We start from the raw sequence: 27,377 nt of genomic DNA on the forward strand, positions 1-27,377 counted from the left end.
GAAAAACGTCTATTTCTGCTTCATTGACTACGCTATAGCCTTTGATTGTGTGGATCACAACAAACTGTGGCAAATTCTGAAAGAGATGGGAGTACCAGACCACCTTACCTGTCTCCTGAGAAACCTGTACGAGGGTCAAGAATCAACAGTAAGAACCAGACATGGAACAACCGATTGGTTCCAAATTGGGAAAGGAGTACGACAAGGCTGCATATTGTCGCCCTGCTTATTTAATTTATATGCAGAGTACATCATGAGAAATGCCGGGTTGGATGAATCACAGGTTGGAATTAAGATTGCCGGGAGAATTATCAACAACCTCAAATATGCAGACGATACCACCCTAATGGCAGAAAGCGAAGAGGATGTAAAGAGCCTCTTGTTGAGGGTGAAAGTGGAGAGTGCAAAAGCTGGTTTGAAACTCAACATTAAAAAAACGAAGATCATGGCATCTGGCCCCATCACTTCCTGGCATATGGAAGGGGAAGCAATGGAAGCAGTGACAGATTTTATTTTCTTGGGCTCCAAGATCACTGCAGATGGTGACTGTAGCCATGAAATTAAAAGACGCTTGCTCCTTGGGAGGAAAGCTCTGGCAAACCTAGACAGCATAGTAAGAAGCAGAGATATCACATTGCCAACAAAGGTCTGTCTAATCAAAGCTATGGTTTTCCCAGTAGTAATGTATGGCTGTGAGAGCTGGACTATATGGAAGGCTGAGCGCCGAAGAACTGATGTTTTCGAACTGTGGTGCTGGAGAAGACTCTTACGAGTCCCCTGGACTGCAAGGAGGTCAAATCAGTCCATCCTAAAGGAAATCAACCCTGACTGCTCATTGGAAGGACAGATACTGAAGCTCCAATATTTTGGCCACCTAATGCGAAGAGAAAACTCTCTGGCAAAGACCCTGATGCTGGGAAAGAGTGAAGGCAAAAGGAGAAGGGGACGGCAGAGGATGAGATGGCTGGATAGCATCACCGATGCAATGAATATGGACTTGAGCACGCTCCGGGAGAGAGCGCACGACAGGAAGGCCTGGCGTGCTATGGTCCATGGGGTCACGAAGAGTCAGACACGACTGAACAACTGAATAACAACAAAAGCCTCTGTATTTCTTAATTTTATGGATGTGTTTTCCACCAACTTGCTTTTCTGTTCAGACTCCAATTGTTTTTTATTTGGTATTCTATTGCTGTTTATCTTTGTACCCCACCTTTCTACCAAAATGGCACTTAAGGGGGATTACAGGCATGATTAAAATGGATCCAAACATTAAAATTGTGTAGCATGCTTTATTGGTCCCCTGCTTCTTAATAAAAACTACCCGCGCCAAGCCCTTCGGGTAGGGCCACAATGCGGGTTGCACCTGTAGCAAATGCACATCTTCTTTGTTTCTCGCACGCTTGATCCTGTTCCCCCTCCATGGAGCTCATGGCAACGCATGTGGCATTTCTCGCGTATCATGCCAGTTGGGTTAGGCTGAGAGATGGTGGCTTGAGGACACACACCAAGGGATGCCCCACAGGCAAAATCTGAATGGAGGACTTCCCAGCTGACAGTATTAGTCACGATCCCACACCAGCTCTACTGAAATGTGTGTTGTGCGTTCACAAGAAGGGCAGGGGGAAGCCACAGCCATCAAGCCATTTCCATTAAGACATTACAGAAGAAGTGGACAACCAGATGCTCATGGGAAACCCACAAGTAGGGCATGAATGAAACAGCGCCCTCCCACCCATGTTCCCCAGCAACTAGTGTACAGAGGCATACTGTCTCTGATACTGGAGGTGGCATATAACAGGACTGGTAGCTACCAATAGCCTTCTCCTCCAGGAATTTGTCTAACTCCCTTTTAAAGCCATCCAAATTGGTGGCCATCACTACATCCTCTGGTAATGAATTCCATAGTTTAACTATGTGCTGTGTGAAGACGTCTTTCCTTTGATCTGTCCTGGATTCATAGACTAGAATAGTATCATAGAATAGTAGGGTTGGAAGGGGCCTTTAAGACCATCGAGTCCAATTCCCCACCAATCAACTTCATGGGATGACCCTAGGGATGGCGGAGAAATCTGCCACGGACTCCAATGAGAATTCTAGAATCTGGCCCCTCAGAGTCCGTGACGGAATGGACTACCCCCCCCTGCCAACCCCCAGGACGGAACCTACCTGCCGCCGGCCAGTGGGGTCCATCCGCTGCCACCATCCGCTGCTCCGCTGCAAATGGCGCCCAGTGTAGCGTAAAGTATTTACATAGCCTATCATGGCAAAGAGCAGGGACGCAAATGGTGTCCGCTACACCATTTGTGTCCCTGTTCTTTGCAGTAATAGGCTACGTGAATGTTTACATAAATCTTTATGTAGCCTATTACTGTAAAGAACAGGGACTCAAATGGTGTCCGCTACGCAGACGCCATTTGCATCCCAGCGGCCAGAGCCGGCCGGCAGCTCTGCGGACTCACCGCGGAGCAAAGCCAGCCAGGGCTGGCGAGGATTCCAGGGGAGGAGGAATGGATCGCCTCCCCCTCCCCCGCGGACACCCCTAGATGACCCTGTTTGGTTCTAGTATTTTGAGAGAGGGAGAAAATGTCTCCCTATTCTCAACCTCCACACCATGCATAATTTTCTACACCTCTGTCACGTCTCCCCTTACTCGCCCTTTTCTCAAGCTAAACAATCCCGGTCACTGTAACCTTCCCTCACAGGGGACTTGCTCCAACCCCTGGATCATTTTAGTTGGTCTTTTCTGCAATTTTTCCAGCTCTACAACATACTTTTTTAGCTGCAGTTACCAGAACCATACACAGTATTCCAAGTCTGGTCGCACCAGAGATGTGTATAAGGGCAGTATGATATTGGCAGTTTTATTTTCAAGTCTTTCCCTAATTATGCCCAATATGGAGTTTGCTTCTTTCACAGCAGCCGCACAGTGGTTGGCATTTTCATTGAGCTGTCCACCACAATACCAAGATCAGTTCCTGCTACCTCAGATCCCATCAGCTTATATCTGAAGTTGGAATTTTTTGCCCCAACATGCATCGCTCTACATTTGCTGACATTGAACTGCATTTGCCATTTGGATGCCCATTCTCCCAGTTTGGAGAGCTCCTTTTGGAGTTCCTCACAATCCTGTTTTGTTCTAACCACCCTAAATAATTTGGTGCCATCAGCAAACTTGGCTGCTTCCAGAAGCTTAATTTGCATAACCAACTAGATGAAAATTAGGAGAGGCTATATAGCTCAGAGGCTGTGTGTGCAGAAGGTCCTAGCTTGAGCTTCTAGTATCTCCAGTTTAAAGGATCAGGGAACAGGAAATATGGAAGATTCTTCTTTACCTGGGGCCGTGGAGAGCCACTGCCAAGCGGAATAGACCAGCCTGGCTGGGGTTGATGGGAGCTGTAGTCCAACACATTTGGAGGGCACCAGGCTGGAATACATCATACTGAGCTAGATGGACAAGTGCTTTGATCTCATATAAGGCATCTTCCTATGTTCCTAAAATGTTTCTCCTTGCCTTACAGATGAAATGTAATAAATAATAATAATGTAAAGACACACAAAAAACTTGCATGAGTCACCAAAATGCAGCACTGACAACAGATGTAAATGAACTGACAGCGGTTAGAGTGGACATTACAGTTCTCTTGGAGGAATTAACCAGTGCCTCCAAGTCACTTAAACATCTGGAATCAGAAGAACATACATATTTCCACCACCCTACACCCGCCCCCAAAGAAAAGAATAAATCTTTGCTTCCAACATCATGCTATCATCCATCATTGGTCTTTCATATTGCAAGGAAAACCTCATTAACTGTCTCTTGAACATAGAACCTCTGACAGCTTTGAAGGGCCTGTCAGCTCTGATGAAAGCAGAAATCTCTGTAGCTTTGAAATGTCTCGCTTTTTAATTTTTAACACTTCTTCTGCTTCCCTTCCTCCTTTTCCCCCATGCTTCGCTCTTTGGCACATAGAAGCTGCAATCCAAGTGCAAATGGTAACAGAGAGACAAAGAGACATTTGCGTGTTGGGGTTGGGTTGGCCAGACAAAAAGAGAATCCATCCCAGAATTGTTTGAAAGCCACATTCCATCTGGAGTTTCATCTGACATCTCTAATCAGAGCAGCAATTTATTCTCGGCGACAGCAACACCCACGGAAGGCACTCACGCAAGCATCACTCCAGTAAACACCACCTACTTATGAGCAGCTGTACTTGCAAAACGAAAGGCAGGTGTTGGGAGAAAGAGGATGGATATAGAATCAACTCGGGCAGCAGAGCCAAAAGATTGCAGCAGAAGGGGGGGGGGTATTTTTAGAGCAGCAACAGAATTTTTTTTAGGATCAAATAGTTGGAAGAGGCCAGTGTAAACTAACTCATTTTGGGAGAGAAGGAGGGAAAGAGGCAGCTGGGACTTCAGGGCCGGTTCACCCCAGCATCACGATTTCCAGTGGAGTCCACATTTTCAGATACCAATTGATGCAAATGCACATCAAAATTGATGCAAAATTGATCTAATTGATATCAGTTGATGTAAGTGCACATGTGAGTCAGCCCTTGTTAACTACTAGCAGCCAAGTCTGTGAAAGGACTCCTCTGAAAGCATTGTGTCTGAGACAGTCTAAAGCTAACCTATGGGTTGCTGAATGCTGGGTTGTCATGGTGTGCGAACCCAGCCCAATAACAATCCATGGTTTGGTAAATTATGAACAAACCAGAAAGAGAACCCATGGTTTGTTGTTGGGTTGTGAACTCTGATCTGATTCACACGACATGGCTGGGTCATTTAACAACCCTTGCTTAGCCCACAATTTGACTGTTTAGCAATCAAAATGGTGGCCGCACCAACGAGGATCCGGTTACGGAGGGCAAGATGAAGTGGGGCAATGGAAAGGATGAAGTCCCTTAAAGACACTGTGCTCAGGTGCTTTCCAGTAACAATGCAGCGCCCCTTACCCATATCGGTGCCTGCTCACATCCCGGATCAGCTTCTCTGACAGATAAGCGCCGATGCGGTCCAGCTTTTCGGGAGCAGAGAGGGCATAGAAGGTGAGCTTCTCCATGTTGGTTTTCACCAGTCCGTCCTGAAAGAAAGAGATTTGTGTGTGTTTGTGGCCAGGACTTGAGCCTGTGATGAGTCTTAAACGGGGGTGGGGGGGATGTCAGGCAGGGATCTCTGGTCAATGGAAGGAACTAGAAGGGAAGGAGCCCAAAGAGCAAAGGAGCCCAAAGAGCCCAGCTATTTGCCAGAGCAAGTCCATGGTTAAGGCCCAACCGCTACAGAAGTTCCCAGCTCCAACTTTATTTAGTTGTCTGAGCAACAGCAAGATCGTGTTCCTGGTCCTTATCATAGCCCAGTCTGCCCACTGCCTGTCTTTGTTCATCTTCTCTCTCCCAAGCTACCTTGGGAGTTGGACTGGATGGTCTTATGGCCCCTTCCAACCCTACTATTCTGTGATTCTGATACCTACTTTGGGAAGAGGCGGGGAGGGGAACCCCCTTGTTCTTTCCAACCTGGATTGGAGATTACAAAGGGACCCCCTGCTCTCCCTCCCAACTGAGGGTGCATGGCACACAGGGGATTCTGATAACCAGGGGAGCCCCCCAGGGGAGCGGTGGCTGCATGCTCCTCCGGCAGGGAAAGTGAAGGAGCAAAACTGGGCTGAGCAGCTTTGCCTGCCCCACATCCCCTCCCCAACGGGAGAAGGCATGAGGCAGGGGAAGTGGCTTTGCTGTGCGCGAACAAAGAGAAGACGGCTTCCGGCGAATGCACCAGGAGGATCATCCCCCTGATGTGCCTGCCAGGGACCAAATAACTTTGCAACTCCAGTTGGTGCTTCAGTGAGGACTTCCTGCCCCAGACTCCCAAGCACTGTCCTAGGGCCACTTCTGCTGGCTTTCCAAGTGCCATCAGTCACCGTGAGAGACCCCAAAGGTGGTTCAGGTTCTGGAGAGACGCACACTGTGCAACCCCACCGTGGGAAGCACGCGAAGGAACGGCTCATCTTGAAGAGCCGTCGCGTCAAGCTCTCCCGGCCTTGCTAGAGGGCTGGCACGTGGATAGGCCAGCAGCACACGGGAGCACGGATCGGCCACTCCAGCCTACTGTGCTGCCTGTTGAGTAGAGAGAGGACAGAAGCAGCGCTCCAAGGGATGACGACAGCTCCCTCAAAGCAAAAGATACGCAGAGGAGGTGAAGAAGGGGGACCCCATGTGCAGCGTGGGCAGATAAATATCCCCACTGCGCTCACATATCCTTCAAGCGCTGAAAGAACGGCTCCCACCCAAAAAGCGACATGACAGCTCTCTTCTCCTCCCACGCTTTACATCTTGAGAGTGGGGAGGGGTGTCGGGGGGAAAACCGTATGCAACCGAGTGTGAGCACACCCTGCTCCATCAGGGAAGGCTTCCCTGAGCATCACATTTTAGGTTTCTAAGCCAGGAGGAATCTGCCAGGGCTGCAGGACTTCATGTGCCAATCTCTTTATGCAGGGTTTCGCTCATTTTGATACACAACCATTTCTAACATACTCGGGGGGGGGGGGGAGGCCAATTTAGAGCAGCCAACCATCCAGCAAATGCTCCGGCACACATGAAGGCATGCCAACTGTCGGGCCCGCATGCTTTCCAAAGAGATTTCCCCATATATGGGTAGCCGCCACCTCACTGCGTGCTGGACCCAGGCATCAGGCACTTAGGACTAAGGCATGGGGGTGGAACCTCAGGCCTGTGGTCCCAATTCGGCCCTCTGGGATTCCACAGATGGCCATGCCCCCTTCCCCTGGCCCTACCCCACCCCGCAATCACTGTTCATTTGGGGGTTTTCTGGATTTTGTGCAGTTTCCTCCCCTCAATTCTATAAAGCTGAAAGGCCTCTCCTGAGGCTGAGTTGCTGGCAGGAAGAGCTTCAACTTAAGGTATACTGGCATTTTGGCCCTGCCCCTTTTGCCCTTGGCCCTGCCCACCAGTAGAATGGAGCCCCTGAGAACCTCTCCGAAATGGAATTCAGCCTCGGGCTGAAAGAGGTTCAACATCCCTGGACTAAGGGGTGACGCCAGAGGCTGCTGAAAACAAGAGGTGGATTTGTGGATAGGGAGACATTTTTCTCCCTCTATCAAAATGTTAGAACCCAAAGGGGTCATCCCATGAAGCTGATTGGTGGGAAATTCAGGACAGGTAAAAGGACTTCTTCACACAGCGCAGAGTTAAACTATGGACTTCACAACCACAAAACATAGTGATGGCCACCCATTTGGATGGCTTTAAAAGGGGGTTGGACAAATTCATGAAGGAGAAGGCTATCACTGGCTACTAGTCCTGATGGTAATGTGCTACCTCCAGGACCAGAGGCAGTGAGCCTATGTGCACCAGTTGCTGGGATCATGGGCGGAAGGGTGATGCTGTGCTCACGCCCTGCTTGTGGGTTCCTGGTCAACAGCTGCTTGGCCACTGTGTGAACAGAATGCTGGACTAGATGGACCCTTGGCCTGATCCAGCCTCAGGGCTCTTCTTCTGTTCTTCTGTTAAGGAAAAGGGAGGGTGGTGGTGGTGGTGAAGAGATCATGTAGACCTTCTGGGTGGTTGCTCAAAGGCTGTAGAGAAAAGTCTCCAGCAGTAGAGGAGGTTTTAAGGGGGCTGGAGACTTTTGGGTAGCCACAGCAGGGGCAGAATGGGAGATACGGGCAGGAAGACAAGCCTGGTGCCAGGCCATGGTCATCTATCCTTCTCGGCCCTTTGCTCCAAATATCAAATTCTTTGAGATCTTGCACCTCAGAAGCAGAGCATGCGATGCACAATGCATGTTAAGTTGCTTGAAGCTACAAATCCTATTCCCACTTCTCCAGGAGTAAGCCCCGAAAACACGGGAGACTTCCTCCTGAGTAAACGTGCAGAGATCAGGCTGCACATTGCATTATTTATTTTGATGAGAGGATCTGGCTCCTTGGTGTAGAATCTTCGCTCTCGAGGGTGGGGTAAATATGGGGGGGGGAGGGATGACAAAAACACACACCAACCACTTGAGCTTAAGGTTTGGCTGTGCAGAATGGGCTTCAGCTGGCTTACCTCTGGGTCCTCAGGAAAAATATTGTCAACGAGCCGCTTGTAACGGGGACGCAGAGCTCCGCAGCAGCCACAGACACCTGAAACAGGATCAAGACCCTCCATTCAAGAAGACAGCTGCACATATGTGTTCAACATGGTTTGAGATTTTTTAAAATATAACCACCTTCTGTTCATCAAAATCAAGGCAGCTAATGGAAGTTCATTATTGTACACCAATCATGTTCAAGCAATTAAAGCAGGGGGAGGGGAGAGCATATCATTTCCCAACCACTTTAGGAACTAGACCCACCTTTCCCAACCTGGCACCCTCCAATGTGTTGGACTGCAACTCCCATCATCCCCAACCAGCCTGCCCACTGGAGGGCACCAGGTTGGGGAAGGCTAAATTAGACAGGTCAGACCCTTGTCACTGGCGGCTCACATCAAAACCCACAAAAAGGTTCTCCTGCACAAGCACTGCTGAAATGTTCATGGATCATGGGGACAGGGGCACCGAATCTTTAACAGCGCACTCCTATACACGACTACTCAGAATTAAGCCCCACTGACGTCAACGGTACTTACTCCCATGTAAACGTGTATAGCAGGGGTGCAGAACCTCAGGCCTGGAAGTCAAATCTGGCCTTCCAGAGTTCCCTGCAAGTAAGAGTCAGAGCCGGGGAGACCAAAGCCTGAAGAGGGAGCAGGAAGAAGCTGCCCAGAGAAGTCTAAGTACAGTTTCCCCCATTCTAAAAGTTTGAAATGCCTCTCCCAAGGCCAAGTTACTGGCAGTAAGTGCCTGAAGCTAAAATATGTGGGGAGTTTTGGCCCCGCCCCTTTTGCCTTTGCCCACCACTAGAACGCACCCCACCCAGACCTTTTCCAAAATGGAATTCGGTCCTCCAGCTGATCGGGTTTCGACACCCTTGGCATGCAGGCTTGCAGTCTAAGGAACCAAAGACCTCATTTGTTTCTGCCACCACATTCTGACATGGTTACTCTCCTGGAATTTCACTAAATATAAAAACTTGGCTCTTTTAACTGGTGTCGCAGGGGTGGGGGGTGCACCCGGGGCCTTCGGCATGCGCTCAGCCTGAGCTGCACCCCCACTGTCCTTCAGCACAACACTGTGACTAGAAATTGAAATGCCCAAGCTAATAACTCATTGTTTGGGCTGGTGCTCCAGGGCTGTGCGTGTGTCCACGCACGTGCACAAAGGGCAAGATTTCAGGGACAGCCACATTTTGCAGATAAATGTACGTCCCACTCCAGACAGACCGCACAAACACTTTTAGGGCTCAGAGTCATTGGTGCCTGCAGAGGGATGATTCATGGAAGCAAAAACGCCCCCGCAAAGTTTCACGGGCGAGAAGACAAGGAGAGCGAGGGAAGCTTCATCAGTCAAAGACGGAGAACAAGAGCAGACAGAGTATTAGAAAAAGATGCCAAAGGGAGTCGTTTTACAGTGGCTTAAATAGGTCTTTGCTTCTCCAAGCCTGTAACAAATTTATTTCATTCAGTGGGTAGCTCAGGAAGACCTGAGGTATGCAAAGGCAGATTGCCACCTGCCCCCCGAAGAGTCCTGCAGCCCCTCTGCACAGAATGGGTGTTTGCACCCCTCCTCTACCCTCTCTGCCCACAGAAGGAGCCAGGACCTGGGGACATATATGCACATAGAGGATGGACTCACTCAGTGGGACTAAACATCAGACCGCCTCCCCACTCACGTCTGCTCATTAGAGCAGGGGTGTTGAGCCTCTTTCCACCTGAGGGCCAAAATCAATTTCAGAGAAGCTCTCGGGGGCCACATCTCAGTGGTGGGTGGGATGGAAGGCAAAAGGGGTGGGGCCAAAAACACCAGCCTATTTTAGCGTAAAGGTCTTTGTGAAGGTTTGAGGCCTACAGAGGCAAAAGGAAAAAAGGTCAGGCTTAGAGGCCTGGAGTTTTTGTTGGGAGGGGCTATCCCTGAGAGGAGTAGTTTCATTTCCCCAGTTAAGTTTCATTTCTTCAGGCTTGAAACAGTACTTATGGTTTTGAGGGAGAAGGGTATAAAAAGAGAGCCAGTCAAAGTCAGCATCGGGGAGACCAAAGCCTGAAGAAGCAGCAGAAAGAAGCTGCCTAGAGAAGTCTAAGTACAGCTAGGGTAAAAGAACTTGTGTTTTGCAACTTCTATTTTCTTTTAAGGCCTTTTGTACCACTCAGCTCTATTGTGTAAATACCTTTAGTTGTGATTTGCTTGTTTTAATTTACCAGTAAAGTGTTGTGCTTAAATCCCAAGTGTCTGGTGTGTCAGTTACCCCACATCTACAGCCTAAACCCGATGTTACTGGGAAGGGGAAGTTTAAAAGAAGGAAGGTGAGACTCTTACAGAGGCAAGTGATCCTTACGGAGTTGCTCAGGCAGTCCAGGTCAGAAGGGGAACCCCGACCCGCTTACTGCCAGTAACGAAGCCTCAGGAGAGAGTTACTGGGAGTTTTTGACCTGTTAGAATGGGCGGGCAGGGGGGAACTGCACAAAATCTAGGAAACCACCAATCAGTGGTTGGGAAAAAGGGGAGGGGGCTTGGCCAACTGGGGAACCCCAGAAGGCTGGATTGCGCCCCTAAGAGGGATGGATTTGGCCCTTGGGCCTGACATTCTGCTCCCTTGCATTAAATACAAGATGAGCAGAAAAGAAAAAGGAATGTCCCCACCACGTTCTTGAACTCATCAGCTGTTCCATGCTCCATCCATCAGCCAATCTGGATGCAGAGGCATGACTGGGGTTGGATGGGGCTGCGCTGCCCATGACGGTCCAACTGCACACCTTGGGGGGGGGGTTCTCCTGGACTCAGGGCTACCCATGGAAGCACAGGGGGTGTCAGTGACCAGGGCTGCCTTATCGGCATCGGCCGATTCACCCATTGCAACCCTATCTGGAGGAAGCCGACCTTGCGACAGCCGTCCGTGCCCGGGCTGCAGCCAGACTAGACGACCATGACACTCTGCATGAGGCTGCTGTTGAAGATGCTTTGAATGCTTCAGCTGGTGCAGAATGAAGCCGCCTGGGTGCTGGTGGGGGCCCGGCCAGCCTTCTCCATGCCCTCCAGATGTTCTGGACAATTAGAGCAAATCACACCGATTCTGTACCAGCTGAATTGGTTGACAGTGCTTTCCCTGGGCCCACTGGAAAGTGCTAGTGATGGCCTTTAAGCTCTAAACGGCTTGGAACCAGCTGAGAACTGCGCTGGAGCCTCTGGGAAGCCCAAAAGCCGGTGGATAACTCAGCCGCAATCCACACGGGAGTCCATGTGCGACTGAACTCCTCAAACACACCCAGTTCTGATGAGGCAGTTCTCTTTGCCTTTCTGTCCCTATCCAGCACCGTGTAAAGCACACTCAAGTCAGGTGAAATCAAGGGGATTAAGGGTGCAATCCTGAGCATGTTTAAACACGAACAAAAAAGTCCTACAACTCCCAGCATTCCCTAACCATGGGGCATGTAGGACTTTTTTCTGTTTAAACATGCATAGGATTGCCCATAAACTCTGTGCTGGACTGTACCTCTGGGTTCTGCTCCTGTCTGGTTTGTTTCCTTCCCTGTGATTAACTGGTGCAATATTTCTATCCCCCCCCCCCCCCCGAGCTCCTTCCCCCAAAGTGAGCAATTGATCCTGCTCTTTCTATACAAAGTGTCTTTAATCCAATTCCTTAATGAATTCTTGCTTTCTTACGCACATCGAAACTTGCTCGTTATGATCTCTTAAAGCCTCTTTAATATCCTCATTATCTTGGACTCCTGGCTAATATAAAGTTTATCCCATTTCTAATGTGACAACATGATGTAGCTCTTACAGAGCCACAAAATTTCAGGTCTAAAAAAGTATTGATTTTACATGGCTTGAGTCACAGAGATATACCAGGTCCACAGCCTGATCCTCTACGTCAGCCTTCCCCACGCTGGCTGAGGCTGACTGGAATTGTAGTCCAAACACACCTGGAGGCTGCTGGCTTCGGGAAGGCTTCTGTACATGTTTGTTCAGAAGTAAGTCCCCCTGATTCAGTGGGAATTATTTATTTATTTTATTTATTTCATTTCTATACCACCCAATAGCCGAAGCTCTCTCTCTTTATTCCCAAGTATGTAGCTTGTAACTACGGAGAGTGCCTTGCGCCAGAGGAAGGGAGCGAACAATAAAGCGCCCTGGAGTCCTGTTTCAAAAGGCCTTCCTTTCCATTTTCCTGTAAAAAATCTTGGTATTCTTTCCTGTAAATCAAAGCAATATTTCTCCCCACCCCACAAAATGCACACACATGCACACACACAAAACCACACAAAGTTCAGTGCCACTTACAGTATAACAACACATGAACAGACACAAGGACCTCAACGATATATTTATCTGTTAATGCTAAAGGGAAGTGGGGGTTGCAGACAAAGGCTGGAAGGGGCATTTAAGCATTTCTGCACCCACGGAGTCTTTTCTGCTACCTCCCCTGCTTTGGCCATCCCAAACTGGTTCTGGGACTAGAAATAACGCTGACTGGGAAAAGAGAGCCTGTGGATGAGAAGGAATTCCGGCAAGTGTGTGTGTGTGTGTGTGTGTGTGTGTGTGTGTGGCAGGGGGGAGAGATGGGAATTGATGGTTGCAGAAAGGGTGATGTGCCCCCTGCCTGTTGAATCTCCTTTGCAAATGAGCTCCCCCCACCCTTTTACCGTTAGCCAGCCAATGTGTAGTTCCACCCTTACTGGCCCTAGCTGAAAACCCCAGCAGCAATCTCTCCGAAAAGGAGGCAGAGCTGCACTTGTAACATATGGTAGCAAAGAAAAGAAAAAAAGAGACAGACTTTTGGAAACAGAGGGAAATGTGCTGCATGCGGAAAGATAGCCAAGTCACTGTGGCCTCTCCCCATCCCCAGAATGCTACACCTTCAGGCCGCTGTCAGACACTCCACTATTGCTGTTAATCAAATCACTTTTAAATGTGCGACGTAGTTTAAAATGGCATGTTTTTTGTCCCCACAGCAAATTTGAGGCGGAACAGTAGTATATTATTCCCATGTTAAATTTGGGGGCAGGGGAGAGGAGAAAGAGAGGCTCTGCAGCCTCAGGCGAGCCAGGATGCATCTGTGGTGTGAAGCTGGACTTACTAGCTCCCACTTCCAAGAGCCCACCCAATGGGCCTGTTGGTCCCACACTCAATGCCAGCACTGCGTTCTCTGCACATGCACAGATGCCCCCCCGGTGGGCCAACTGTGCAGCTGCTGACAGCTGGGACAGCAACATGTTGGAAGCACCAGTTCAGTAGCCTGCAAAGCCAAGGTGCGTTCCTTGAAAAGCCATGAACGATGGTGGAGCCTCTTGGATTCTATGCCTGCCTTTCCAACAGTTCTGGTGCGCTGCTTCAAATGCCCACTGTGCCCCCGCCCCAGTACCTTCCCCAGAATTCATATGCCCCATGATTTATTTATTTTATTTATTATTGCATTTATACCCCGCCTTTTTTCCTCTTGCAAGGAACCCAAGGCGGCTTACATTATCCTCCTCCTCTCCATTTCATCCTCACAACAACCCTGTGAGGTGGGTTGGGCTGAGAGTCTGTGACTGGCCCAAAGTCACCCAGTGAGCTTCCATGGCCGAGTGGGGCCTAGAACCCGGATCTCCCAGCTCCCAGTCCAACACTCTTGCCACTACACAACCCTTTCCTTCCAACACCTTCCCAACTGTACCAGGCTCTAGAACACAGCCCTGACAGATGTGGAACTCTCCCAAATCCACAAAATCCCCTACATCAGCCTTCCCCAACACGGCACCCTCCAGATGTGTTGGACTGCAACTCCTAGAATTCACGCTGGCTGGGAATTATGGGAGTTGCAGTCGAACACATCTGGAGGGTGCCAGATTAGGGGAGGCTGCCCTCTGTGTTTAATGGAAACCTCCCATCCATTATTTCTATCACAATCTAAATCTAATTATGAGGCTGTTTGTGAATTTGGTTTCCTTTTCATAAGCAAGTTTCTATGGCATCTGGCCCCATCACTTCCTGGCATATAGAAGGGGAAGAAATGGAAGCAGTGACAGATTTTATTTTCTTGGGCTCCAAGATCACCACAGACGGTGACTGCAGCTATGAAATTAAAAGACGCTTGCTCCTTGGGAGAAAGCTACGGCAAACCTAGACAGCATAGTAAGAAGCAGAGACATCACCTTGCCGACAAAGGTCCGTCTAATCAAAGCTATGGTTTTCCCAGTAGCAACGTATGGCTGTGAGAGCTGGACTATAAGGAAGGCTGAGCACTGACAAATCAATGCTTTCAAACTGTGGTGCTGGAGAAGACTCTTACGAGTCCCCTGGACTGCAAGGAGGTCAAATCAGTCCATCCTAAAGGAAATCAACCCTGAGTGCTCATTGGAAGGACAGATACTGAAGCTGAAATATTTTGGCCACCTAATGCGAAGAGGAAACTCTCTGGAAAAGACCCTGATGCTGAGAAAGACTGGAGGCAAAAGGAGAAGGGGACGGCAGAGGATGAGATGGCTAGATAGCATCACTGATGCAATGAATATGGACTTGAGCACGCTCCAGGAGAGAGCGCAGGACAGGAAGGCCTGGCGTGCTATGGTCCATGGGGTCATGAAGAGTCGGACACGACTGAACGATGACAACAAGAAGTCCTTATGGCTGCACACAGAAGCATGGAAACAGAGGGATCGGTGCTCTATATGGATCCCCAGGGGCTGCTATTCCATGTATAAACGATTCCTCTTATTTGCCAAGGAACCTTGAATCGAGGCTCCCCTCTCTCATCCCGTGGGGGCAGCTGGCAAATGATTAGGCCAGGACAGCCAGGCTGCCTGCAATATGGGGTTCAGGTGCCAGCACAAAGTGTGTGTGTGTGGGGGGAGAGAAGACTTTTATGTGTACCCCAGGCAGATTCTGTCTAACAACTCAGCCACACAAAACCCCCTCAGTGGCCAACTTTAGCTGAATGCTAAACAAGCAGCAAAGATTGATCACCTAAGATGCAGCAGATTAATTTCGAATTCCCCCCCCCCCATCAACTCATTCCCTGGACCCCGGTAGGAGCCCAAATTCACACCAGCCTTGGAAGATGCAGCAAGCCCTAATTCTCCCCACCCCCCAGCCCCAGTTCTCTGCTCTCAAGGCACAGACAACACAGCTGCCGCCCCCGCTTTTGCAAGGGCAGACAGCAAAAGACACCTCACCAGTAATAGGACAGGCTCTAGGTGTCATGTGCCGGGGGGGGGGGGGCACTGGTGTTTGGGGGTGGCAGAGTGTTTCATTCCTTCATCTCGGAGGCCTGGAGGGATCTTTCCCAGCAGGAGAAGGAAGAAGGGGGAGTGAGAAGAGGAAGGGGGGGCTGCTTTGGCATCTGGCCAGCACCCAGGAGACTGCTGGCAATTTGCATAATAAGGCCTAGCTTTTATCTCATTCTTGCCATGTTCAACACACTTTGCAAACATTAACTAATTAATCCTCACAACACGGGCCCCTCCCCCTGGATATGCTAACCATGCACCATTTTTTTATATATATATTTTTTAGCAGATGGATGTTAAAAAAATTAAAACAAATTGCAGATTTGGCTGTAGATTCACCGATTGTAAAGCGTGGAGTGCCATGCTGCCTCAGACAGAACTTCCCTCTTAGCCCAACGTCCTGCTTCCAATGGAGGATGTCCAGATGTTTCCTGCAAGGTCACAAGCAGGGCATGGAGGCAACAGCAACTGACTTCCTGGTCTAGCTCTGCTCAAGAATCCTTTGCTATCACGGACAACAGGTCCCGATAGGCAAGCTCACGCTTAGGTGAGGAGGCCTCACCTGGAGTGGAGATGAAAGTTAGGAGGCTGCCTTAGACGGGGTCTGACCCTTGGTCCACCTAGCTCAGTACTGCCAACACGGATTGGCAGCAACTGCTGCTCCAGAGTTGCAGGCAGGACTCGCTCCAGGCTATCTGGAGATGCTGCCGGGGACTGAACCTGGGACCTTTTACCTCAGGGATGTCGAACCCAGGGTCCCAATTCGGTCCCAAATGGCCTCACCCCCTTCCCCAGTCCCCTCCCCCGGCCTCCAACATGTCGCTCATTTGATGGTTTCTCGGCTTCCGCACGTCCCCCCGCCCCATTCTAAAAGGTGGAGATGCCTCTCCTAAGGCTTCATTGCCGGCAGGAAGAGCTTTCCGCTAGTATAAATAAAAATAGCCTGTGCTGTTTATTGTTTGCATTATATCGTATTTTATTCTTTTAAATATTTATCCTGTATTTTATATTTTTAACTGTTATGTGGTATTTTAGTTTTTAAACTGTTTGTAATCCACTCAGAGAACATTAGTTATTGGGCAGATTAGAAATGTGCAAAGTAATAAATATGCATATTTTAAAATGTGGTAAAAATATGGGTGTGGTTTTTTTTGCTATTTTGGGACCCCTGCATTTCGCCCTCAGCCTGACAGAGGCTTTTGACACCCCAGATTTACTTGCACACCATGCGCGCTGCTGCTGAGTTATGACCTCCCCCACACCCTAAAGTTCTCATAATTAATTAATTAATTAGACTTCTTAATTGCCCATCTGGCTGGTCACCTGGCCACTCTGGGCGATGTACAGCAATACAGTTTTAAAACAAATAGAATTCTACATTAAAACATCATATTTCTAAAAATACACTAACCCACCCCATATACCTGCCTGAACAACCCATTGCGGGGGCAGGGGCCAAACAGGCTGCAGAAACCCCTTTGCAAACTTGGGGCAGGTGGAAATATTGATACGCCTCGGGGGGCCAGGGGCTCATCAGGTAACAGTCCCTTGGTGGAGTTTCCTGTAACTATTTGCAGCAGCAGGAAAACACAATTTTTTAAAAAAGGTGATGTAGGGCAGGGGGAGAAAATGAAAGCTTTGATTACTCGAAGCCAACATGGATTTGTCAAGAACAAATCCTGATAGACGAATCTGATCTCATTTTTTGATCGAGTAACCTCCCTTGTGGACTGTGGGAATGCTGTAGACATAATATACCTCGACTTCAGCAAAGCTTTCAACAAAGTGCCCCATGATCTCCTGATGAGCAAACTAGCTCAAAGTGGGCTAGATGAAACAGTGATCCGGTGGATCCACAGTTGGCTACAGAATCGGATTCAAAGAGTGCTTATCAATGGGACCTTCTCAAACTGGGGATTGGTAACGAGCGGGGTACCGCAGGGCTCAGTCCTGGGCCCAGTGCTCTTCAACATTTTATGAATGACTTGGAGGAGGAGGTGCAGGGCATGCTGATTACATTTGCAGATGATACCAAATTGGGTGGGATAGCTTGTTATTTTGGAAGACAGAAACAAAATTCAAAGTGATCTTGATAGGCTGGAGCGCTGGGCAGAAAACAACAGAATGACATTTCATAGAGATAAATGCCAAGTTCTGCACCTAGGACAAAGAAACCAAATGCAGTTATAAGATGGAGAATACGTGGCTCAACAACACTACAAGCAAGAAGGAACTTGGGATTGTGGTAGATCACAAGCTGAATATGAGCCAACAATGTGATGTGGCTGCAAAAAAGGCCAGTGCTCTTTTGGGTTGCCTTAATAGAAACACAGCTTCCAAATCCCGGGAAGTACTAGTCCCCCTCTACTCAGCACTGGTTAGGCCTCATCTGGAGTACTGTGTCCAGTTCTGGGCACCACACTTGAAGAAGGATGCAGACAAACTGGAGAGGGTTCAGAGGAGGGCAACAAAGATGATCAGGGGACTGGAAACAAAGCCCTATGAAGAGAGACTGAAAGAACTGGGCATGTTTAGCCTGGAGAAGACTGAGGGGAGATCTGATAGCGTTCTCCAAGTCCTTGAAAGGTTGTCCCAGAGAGGAAGGCCAGGATCTCTTCTCCATCATCCCAGAGTGCAGGACATGGAAGAATGGGCTCAAGTGACAGGACGCCAGATTCCGGCTGAACATCAGGAAAAAAATTCCTGACTGTTAGAGCAATACGACAATGGAACCAATGACCTGGGGAGGTGGTGGGCTCTCCCACACTGGAGGCGTTCAAAGTCGAGGCTGGACAGCCACCTGTCAGGGATGCTCTGACTTGGATTCCTGCATTGAGCAGGGGGTTGGACTCGATGGCCTTGTAGGCCCCTTCCAGCCCTACTATTCTATGATTCTGTGAAAGCTGCTGCTTCGAAGTCAGCCCTGGATGCTCATGGGAAATTTCTCCCACCTGAAAAAAGGCGCCGAAAACACCTCACAGACAATCCTATGAATGGGGTGGATTTTTTTTTAGGTGTTGGGGGGCGGGTGGGGAATTTTCATTCAGGCCTGGAACCCCCTTCTCAAGGCATCCTGTGCGACTGAATTCCGTCAGCTACGAATGCCTTTGGTGAAGCAGTCATTCCGTTGCCTGCCCCACTTCTAATGTGGGTACCATCCAACTTGGATCAAGAGCAGTGCCGGCCCCAGGCTCTGAGGGCCCCTGGGCAAGACGCCCTCCCTGGGGGAGCCTACTGGTCAAGAGCTGCTCTTGCCCCCCCCCACGGGTGCTTGCTTGCTTGCCAGGCAGAGGGGGGGGGGCAAGCAGGGCGTGGCATCTCCTGCCCCACGTTCTTGGCACCGTCACAGTCTGGGCCAGAGCCGTGGCGTAGTCCAAGGGCTACTTGTCGGTGGGCCCTGCTGGGGTGTGGGCCCTTGGCAGGTGCCCACCCTTGACGTCAGCCCTGCCAAGGATGAGCGCAGCTTTCCCCAGCCCGGCGCCCTCGAGGTGCGTCGGAGTGCAATCCCCATCATTCCCAGCCGGGAGGCTGGGAATGATGGGGATTGCACTCCGACGCACCTCGAGGGCGCCGGGCTGGGGAAAGCTGCGCCAGGGAACCGGCTACGTAGGTGCAAAATTCAGAAGCAGCCGGTCCAACCCTTGCCCGCGCCGCGAACCGGCTCGGCTCGGCTCCTCACATCCTTCCTCTCCGCGACTCCCCCGTAAAAGGGCAGATACCGCGCCGCGAGCGCCGGCGCCACGCGCTCCAGCGCGCCCGCGAATCGCGCACGACGCCCCGGCTGCGGGGCCTCGGCCCACGCGCCTCAGCGGCGGCTCGGGCAGAGCGCAGCGGGCGGCGCCGCCCGACACCGGCCCCGCCGGCCGCGGGGAAAGGCCGTTCTCGCAAGCGCCGCACTCCGCCGGGACGCAGAGGCGCGCGCTCGGCACGCACGCACGCACGCGGAGGCGGACGGGGGCTTGTCCGCGATCCCTGGCCCGGAGCGGCGGAGACGCCGGCAGGGCGCGGGCCTCGGCGAGCCGGCTCCCGCCGGAGGCTGAACGCGCGTGCGGCCAAAAGGGTGGGCGTGTGTGGGGCGCCCCCCGGGCGAGCAGCCTCCAGCTCCGAGTCCTCTTGCGCTGGAGACCCTCCCGGCGGATCGCGCCCCGCGCTGAACCCGGCCCGGCCCGGCCCGCGCCGCCCTCCGCGCGGAGCAGCGCCCGGAGCCAGCGCCGCCGCCGAGGGCGCCCCGAGGGAGACGCCGCGGAGCCCCCCGCTGCCCGCGTTACTTGCGGCCTCCATCTGCTCCGGCGCGATCGCGCGGCTGGCCGCCGCCGAGGGCTCCCCTCTGTCTCCGCGGCGAAGAGGGACGGAGCCGCCGCCAGCACGCCCGGCCCAGTCCTGGCCTGTGATGCGCCGACCGCGGGCCTCGGCTCCCTGGCTGTCCGCCGTGGGCCGCGCCGCCTTGCCGGGAGGCCGATGCTGGCCGGGGGCGCCCCCCAGGGGCCTCGCCCACGCGGCTGGGGCTCCTGACGGAGCCAGCCCGCCCCTCCCGGCGGCGAGCTGGCTCCCGACCTCCTCCGCCCGGGCCCGAGCCCCTGCAGGCAGGAGCGGAGGGGGCCAAGAGAACTGAGCCGCGGCTGCCGGCGCCCGCTCTTGCCTGATCGCGGAAGCCATGCAGGGCCAGCCCTGGTTAGGGCTCGCCTGGGAACCCGGCCCGCTGCATGGAGCAGGGGCTGGGCTCGATGGTCTCGTAGGGCCCTTCCCACCCTGTGAGGCCACGGCTGTGGATGCAGCCGCGTCTCCCTCCGCGAGGAGAGGGCACCTCCGGACCCGGATTCGGCCCTGCAAGGGCACAGACAGAGCATCAGGCCCCGGCAGCGGCGCCGCACCCGTTGTTTCGCCTCTCCGCCCGCCCCGCATGGGCGCAGCCTCTGTCGCTGCCACTGCTGGGGCAGGAGGGGACGAGGACGGAACACGGGCGCAGAGGCGCGCATTTCTGCAGAGCGCGGACGGCGTCGGCCGCTGCGGGCTGCCCCGGGGATGGGCGCATCAGCTGTCGCCGTGGCCGGAGACTTCACAAAACAGCCGCTCGCAGTGCCAGTGGGGTGGGGGGGGGGGAGACCGGAACGAGATGGGGGAGACCCGAGAGTGCCGGGCGGCGCCAAGTGGGGGAAGGCAGCCTTAGTGCAACCAGCAGCAAATTTGCCTTTTAAGTATTTATATCCTGCCTTTTCCCCAATACTGGGATCCCACACACTATGCAGAGGCGCACCTGGGCCCGCCGTCAGGCGGCGCAGCGCGGGGAGGGGCTGCAGCCCATCCCGATTCTCCACTGCGCACACCTACCTGCAGAATGATGGGAGGTGCGCTTTCAAACATGCACCCCCTGCAATCACACTTTGTTTCCAGCCATAACGTGGGCCCTTCGAGTACCGTCAACGTGGACCTGTTACCTTTCCTCATTTGTTGCCCAGGCGGCTGGCGCCAATTCTCAAGCCCGGTTGCTTTTCCCAAGCACGCGGCCCATAACATTTGGCTGCTGAGGAAGTGAGATCCCTGTTGCTTTGGGAAGTGCTGTGTGGAGGCATCAGGATAACGTACTTATTTTATTTGTTACATTTATATCCTGCCTTTCTTCCTCCTGCAAGGCACCCAGGGTGGCTTACACGGTCTTCCTCCTCTCCATTTCATCCTTAAAACAACAGTGAGGTGGATTAGGGCTGAGAGTCCGTGAGTGGCCCAAAGTCACCCAGTGAGCTTCATGGCTGAATGGGGACCCGCACATCTCCCGAGTCCCAGTCCACGCTCTAACCCTACACCACACTGGCTCTCTCATAAAGACTTTTCAGTTGCATCTTTGAACGTCCGTCGTGGCCATGCTCTCTCCGTGTTGTACAACGGACACACTGGAGCACTCCTCCATGACTCGGTTTTTACAGAATTAAGCTGCAGCTGACGTCCCTGATGTGGGGAGGCGGAGTGTACTTCAGACACTAGATTGCACAAACCATGTGCTCCCGTGCCTGACTCACCTTGGATCAGCCCCAGCCCCAAATGGATCCATAACAGCCCTTGTTGGGATGTTCCTTGCATCACACAGACACACTTCACAGAGCTAAAGCAAAACTAGATGGGAGGAGAGGCCCACACCACTGGGCGCTGCTGTGTAGGCTTGGGCAGGCTCCATCTCGGCCTCTGTGCCTCAGCCTCCCTGACACTTTAGGGAGCCTTACTGGACTTCAGCATTTAAAAAGCACCACCAGCGCCACCCCTCCTGGTTGGAGGAACGCTCCCCTGCTGCGCAAGATCAGCACTGCATGTCTCTTCTAGGCCCTTTAACAACCAACGTTTGGAACAGTTAGGACAGCAGAGCTTTCCCTGCTGTGAGGCCGCCCTGCCCCACCCCGAGTCCACTCTTGAAAGTCATCCAGAAAGGCCTCAAGGGCCATTTCCCCTCCGAGGTACCCAGAACCACCTCTGGAACTCCTGGTGATCCTTCAACAACAAAATCTAACACTGGTCAAAGGGCAAACTGTACAATGCCTCTCTCTGTTCCAATGGCAGACAGACCGGGAGGGAGCAACATATCCATCAGGTCGGCTTTTTGCTGTCAAAGCCCCCGGGGTATTCTCACTTCCCCAAGCAGGGTAACCCAAGTGGGGGAGAAAGAAACCAGCCCAGGAGCTGTGAACCCTGGAGCATCTCAGCTGTTCCTCTTGGACATTTGCCCCTCACAAAACGCAAAGCCCAAAGAAAGGTACCTCCAGTCCAGTGGACCATTTTCCAGCACCGCACCAGCTGCACGCTGCACAGCTCAACCGCAGAAGTGGCTGGCTGCAACGGGGAGGCCATGATTTGCCCCCAGGAGGGGAGAGGGACTGAGATTCACCACCATGCGCTGCTTCTCGCCGGATGGATGCACAAGTGCAGGTGTAGAAAAGCTGGCGCAGGCAGCTGGGACTTGGCACCTACCGGGAATTCTGCCAGGAGGCATGTGTGTGTGTGTGTGTGTGCGCGCGCGCACGCTTTGCATCTCCAGAGGCTGGTCCATCCAGCTGCAGCTGCTGATGTAAATACAAGAGTGTTTGCTGTGCTAGCAGGAGAATTCTGCCAAGTCACAGGGTCTGGGTGCTGAGATGGGAACAAGGGAACCTTCAGTCTCTGGGCACATGGTGGGGTGTGGGGGTGAGATGGGCTGAAGCAGACAGAGAGGGAGGCAGCTGTTTACTGGTCAGGATCCAGATTTTAGAAGACTGCCAGATAAACAAGAACCATTTTGCATTCTATCTGAACCAATGGGGTTGGCATGCAAAGAAGGCAGGACAATATCCGGTAACTGTCATTCCGCCCCCCCCTTTGCGACACAAACGTGCCTTGTGTGTGTGCGTGGAGGAGAAAATGCTGGGGAAACAGCCGCCCACAAAAGGCAAGAGCAAGAGAAGGTAATTCTAATCACGTGGAGCCTTTTTCAACCCCATAACAGCCTCACGCCATAAACGTCCATGAGCCATCAGGGCAAGATGGCAGATTTAATGCAGGGTGGTGGGCAGCGAGGGTGTCTTGTCACAAATTGACAGAAAGGCAGCAATCACAGAATTCAGATTCCTTTTTATCAGAGGAAGTTTCTCCATAGTTTACATTACGCCCTTGTCATGGTTAGAACACTACCTGGAGATGTTTGGGCTTACAGCACCCATCTACCCCTGCTGGGGGGGGCATTAAAATGACCCACCCCTGACGTCTTATGGAATCTGATGGGTTCCTGAATGTGCTGGGGGAATTTCCAGTAAACAGAGCCGGCAATCTTCACAGCTCCAGTTGCACTATAGAACTGTGAGACATGATGGGCTGTTGACACAATCACTCCTGGGCGCCCTCTCTGGTACCGTGGAACCCAAGGTGCTCCCTGTGAGCTCTAGGTGATGAAATGGGCTGGGAAACAGCTAGAGCATAAGTGATGTAAGACTCGTCGTGAGGCCAAGCAGGCATGCGTGAGCGCATAATCATGCCAACTGTGTGGCAGTGAAGTCAGCAAAGACGACATACATTACTGCCTCTATTGCCTCTTCAGGTAGCCATCCAGCAGAATTTCTCCCGATGGTTCAGGGTTTGTTGTCATCTTCCCCAGTAAATCCTATGCTGGAGCCCTTGAAGGCCAGCTGTGATAATTTTGCGAGGCACCTTTGAGGGTAAAATCACTCAGCTTCATGCCGACTTGAACACTGCTTGCAGTCAAGTACCTGGTGTGGTGTCTGATGCACCATCTGGTGCAGCTGTATGGGGTCAGTTTCAGTGGCTTGAGGATGTAATCAAGACCAGTGGAGGCTGGTGGTTCCAATGTCAGTGGGGTGGTGAATCCGCTCTGGGTTCCAGTCAGAACTCTATAGAAACTATCCAAGGTGCTCCTTTAGGGTTCTGACTGAAACCTGGAATGGATTCACCAGCCACGACGCTTGTAGTAGTTCGGCCTACAACCTGTTCTCTTGAGCCTTGCCCATCCTGGCTTATTTGAGTTTGCTGGGAGGGGTTGGCTGCATGGATCCAGGGAGTGGTAAGTGCATCGCCACGTGATGGAGTGGTGCCCACCGCCTTGAAGGTGCCTGTGGTGTGTCCACTCCTGAAAAAACTCTCCCTGCATCAGGAGGTTTCTAGCAGCTACCGCCCAGTCACTAAGACCCCCTTTCTGGGCAAGGTGCTTGACAGGCTGGTGGCTGGGCAACTGCAGACATTCTTGGAGGATACCGATGATCCCAGCCCGTTTCATTCTGGGTTCAAGCCTGATTTGGAGACAGAATTGGCTTTGGTTGCCCTGGTGGATGACCTCTTGCAGGAGAGACAGAGAGAGCACAACTCTGTAGATCCTGCTTGATCTCTGAGCAGCTTTGGGTACCATTGACCATGGTATTCTTTTAGATCGCTGGCAGTGGGAGGCCCTGTGCGATGGTGGTTCAGCTCCTATTTGCAGGGACAGGTGCAGAAAGCAGCATCGCCCCCCAGCAATTATGCTGCAGGGCACCATCTTCTCTCCCAGGGCTACTCAACATCTATACGAAGCTGCTGGCAGCCATTAGGAGATTCGGGGGCAAGGCGTCATCAGCATAGGGATGACCTAGCTCTGTTATTTGGTAACAGCAGACTCAGGGGAGGCCGGGCATGTTCTGAACCAGTGCTTGGATGCAGTGATGGGCTGGGTGAGGGCCAACAAACCCTGAAGACTGAATCCTAACAAGACGGACACTCTGTGGGTGGATGAGAGAAACAGGAAGGCCACAGGCCCGGAGAGCAGAGAGAGACAGAAAAGGGGAAAGGACTGTGTGGGCCAGGAAGCAACTCTTCCCTTCTCTTCCTGCCCAGTGAACAGCTGATCAGTGGCGGGTTCAGGCACAGAAGGAGAACCTGGCCCCTGAATGTTTTTCAATTGTTGTATTAAAAATACTTTTTTGAAGGGGACGGCGAGTGGAGACCTTCACAGGCGCCCCTGGAAGTAGCTGCAGGTGCCGCCTTGACGACCCCCAGTCTATACCGCCTCAGGTCCAGTGGCAAAACTGACCACACAGTGCTCTGGCAGCTAGCCTGGATTGCACTGTGCAGAAGGGCTGGGGCACTGCCCCATGGTGGGCACCTGGAGGAGTTGGCAGAGGCAGCAGGGTCCGATCTCCATGTCGTGCCAGCAAGCAAACAGACAGCATAGAAACATCAAAATAGAAGTTTCAGAGCTGGGGAAGTTGATCTAATAGAGGATAATTACAGTAATTCATCTTTAACCGCCGCCACTCGGGATTGCAACCTTTATTTAGCCGCTTTGATGCCTGCATGAGCCATTACTGTATTATAATAAACACGTTAAATGCATTTTCATGTTCTAAATGAGTCTCAGCAGCTCCATGTAGTGACAAAGCACATTTGGCTGTTGGCAAAATGGATCGGGAACGATGGCAGGAGGCGAAAATGTCTGCTGAGGGACAGTTTATTCAGTTGGTAGAATCAAGTGGTGAAGCTTCTCCTAGAATCTACCACTTCAGGCTGTGTGAGCGGGGGAGCCAGAGGAGCAGACTACATTTTTGGGATTGCCCCCCACAAAGAAGAGACTCCCTGTTCATTGATAAAATAGCATGCCAGGCGAAGACTAGACTCAAACCTCAAGTCTTTTTGGGATAAAAGCAGGAGAGGGAGAAACTGAAAAAGAAAACGTTCACAGGGGAAAGCTAGTGGGACCTGGGAACTAGAGTTGCCACCTGGCCAATTGAGAATTACATACCCCTGCCCAATTATCAGAACTGCAGAACACTAAGCCAGAAGCATTCCAAGTCATTTTTACTGCTAGCATAGGCTGCCAAGGCACAAGTGGGAAGGGAAGTAGATTTTGCATGCAGACGGTCCCAGGTTTGATCCCCGGCACCTCCAGGCAGGGATAGGAAACATTCTTGTCTCAAACCCTGGACAGCCATTGCCAGTCTGTGTCAACAATACTGGGCCAGATGGACCAAGGCTCTGACTCTAGGGTGGATAAAAAATAATGATTTTTTAAAATCAGATCTTTTAAAATTGAAATCGCTTTTTTATTTTTTTAAAAAATCATAAATTAGATACTAAATTTTGCACACTTAAAAAAGAACGTTACAATTAAATCTCACCACAAACATGCTAAACCAACACAGTCTCATAAAAACAAAGTCTACCAATCAAACATGGGCATTCATTTCAATGTTTCATCTCATGAATCTGTCCAGCCTGACTAATGGCTCTTGCTTCTTGATGTTCTGGGCTTTCAGTTTCTTTGAAACTGCCTTGATTTGAATTAGTCCACCCTGACTGACTCAGTACAAGGCTGCTGCCTATGCCCCTATGTGAGCAAACACACGCAGTAAGAAATCAGTGTTGGGCGATAGTTCGAGCTATAGCATAAAGTGTGCATAAATGTGCAATGAATGCCGTGAACGTGACTAGGAGACAAGGCTTGAGAATCATACCGTTGCCTTGAAGGTTCCAATCAAGTATTCGTACACATGACCCAAATATACTCGGTGCTGTACATAGCCAGAAGGACACAAGTACTGTTACTATTCCACGTGTTGGCTCTGAAACACATGCTACTCTGCAGGCTTTACCCGGAGAATTTCAAGAATTACATGTCAGAAGTGAGGTGTGCACAGTCCCCAATCCTCATCCTTTTTCGTCCTTACAAGTTACCAATACGCAGCAGCACACTGATTTTAATAACTGCTTTAAAATGAATCTTAGTGGGAATTTTCCTCCTGGAGGATGGGGAAGAAGCAAACTAAAACTGTGGCGCATCTGCTATGGTCTGAACAAAGACAAGCCTTTTTGTTTTAAAGACATGGGAACAGGTCCACAAACAAGATTCTGGATGTCAAAATCCAAAGGAGATTTACAGATGGGGAGAATTTCAAAGATATCTGATGAAAAGGACAACACACAAAGGTTAAGTAAGCAGAAGAACTGACAGTAAAAATAAGTACTGTAAATGAGACACCGGAAAATTGGTATGAAGAGTATTATAGTGGTAAATAGCACAGCATAGAATGACAGTCTGAATAATAAAGGCTTGTGAACGGCGATTTGCCTGCTCACCTATGGTGAATGGGAATCATCTCCAAGTAAGCAAACAAGTGAAAAAATGCCCAAGTTCATTTCTGTTTTGGCTACAAAATGTGAGTAACATAAGCATGTGTGGGCAGGTGGCTAGTAAAGGTTTGTGTGGATTAGTCCTGATTTTTTTTTAAAGAAGAAATGGTTGAAGATGTAGCTCAAGGAAGGAATTTCAAAGTGTTATAAGTGACAGACTTTAGCTAGAACAGTAACAAGAGACAAAGAAGACGGTATGTTAAAAAGAATTGAGAAGTTAGGAAGTGTATTAGACAAAGAAATTAAAGCCTCTTCATTCATATATGACCGGTTTGCATAAATACATTCTACCTGGAGAATCTGGGCTCTAGGACTCCATAACTGAAAGTCCGTTTAGCATGGGACTCTTAACCCCGCAGCAGCCCCAAGCTCTCAGCAATCAACCAAAGCAATATTTCCTCCCTGCTGCCTTTTGATATAATAACTGCAACAAAAACATGAACGTTG

At 51.1% G+C, this 27,377-nt stretch overlaps 1 protein-coding gene across 5 annotated transcripts in view; it reads right to left on the reverse strand.

Annotated features, from left to right (window-relative positions):
• EFR3B (EFR3 homolog B) overlaps positions 1–27,377 on the reverse strand; it is a 100,487-nt gene that overhangs the window by 50,641 nt on the left and 22,469 nt on the right. For 3 of the 5 annotated variants that reach the window (XM_084829530.1, XM_084829529.1, XM_084829528.1), the window contains exons 2-3: positions 8,064–8,140; positions 4,956–5,083 (exon numbers count right to left, since the gene is read on the reverse strand). In XM_084829530.1, coding sequence (XP_084685656.1) covers positions 4,956–5,083; positions 8,064–8,140 — 205 coding nt within the window. Of the gene's footprint in view, positions 1–4,955; positions 5,084–8,063; positions 8,141–15,641; positions 15,734–19,570; positions 20,278–27,377 lie in introns of those variants that run through there. The other 2 variants (XM_084829527.1, XM_084829526.1) reach the window with 2 other exon arrangements.

This window comes from Heloderma suspectum, chromosome 1, assembly GCF_057233095.1.
Source record: "Heloderma suspectum isolate Gila_16-S chromosome 1, 16-S_ref, whole genome shotgun sequence".
NCBI lineage: Eukaryota > Metazoa > Chordata > Lepidosauria > Squamata > Helodermatidae > Heloderma > Heloderma suspectum.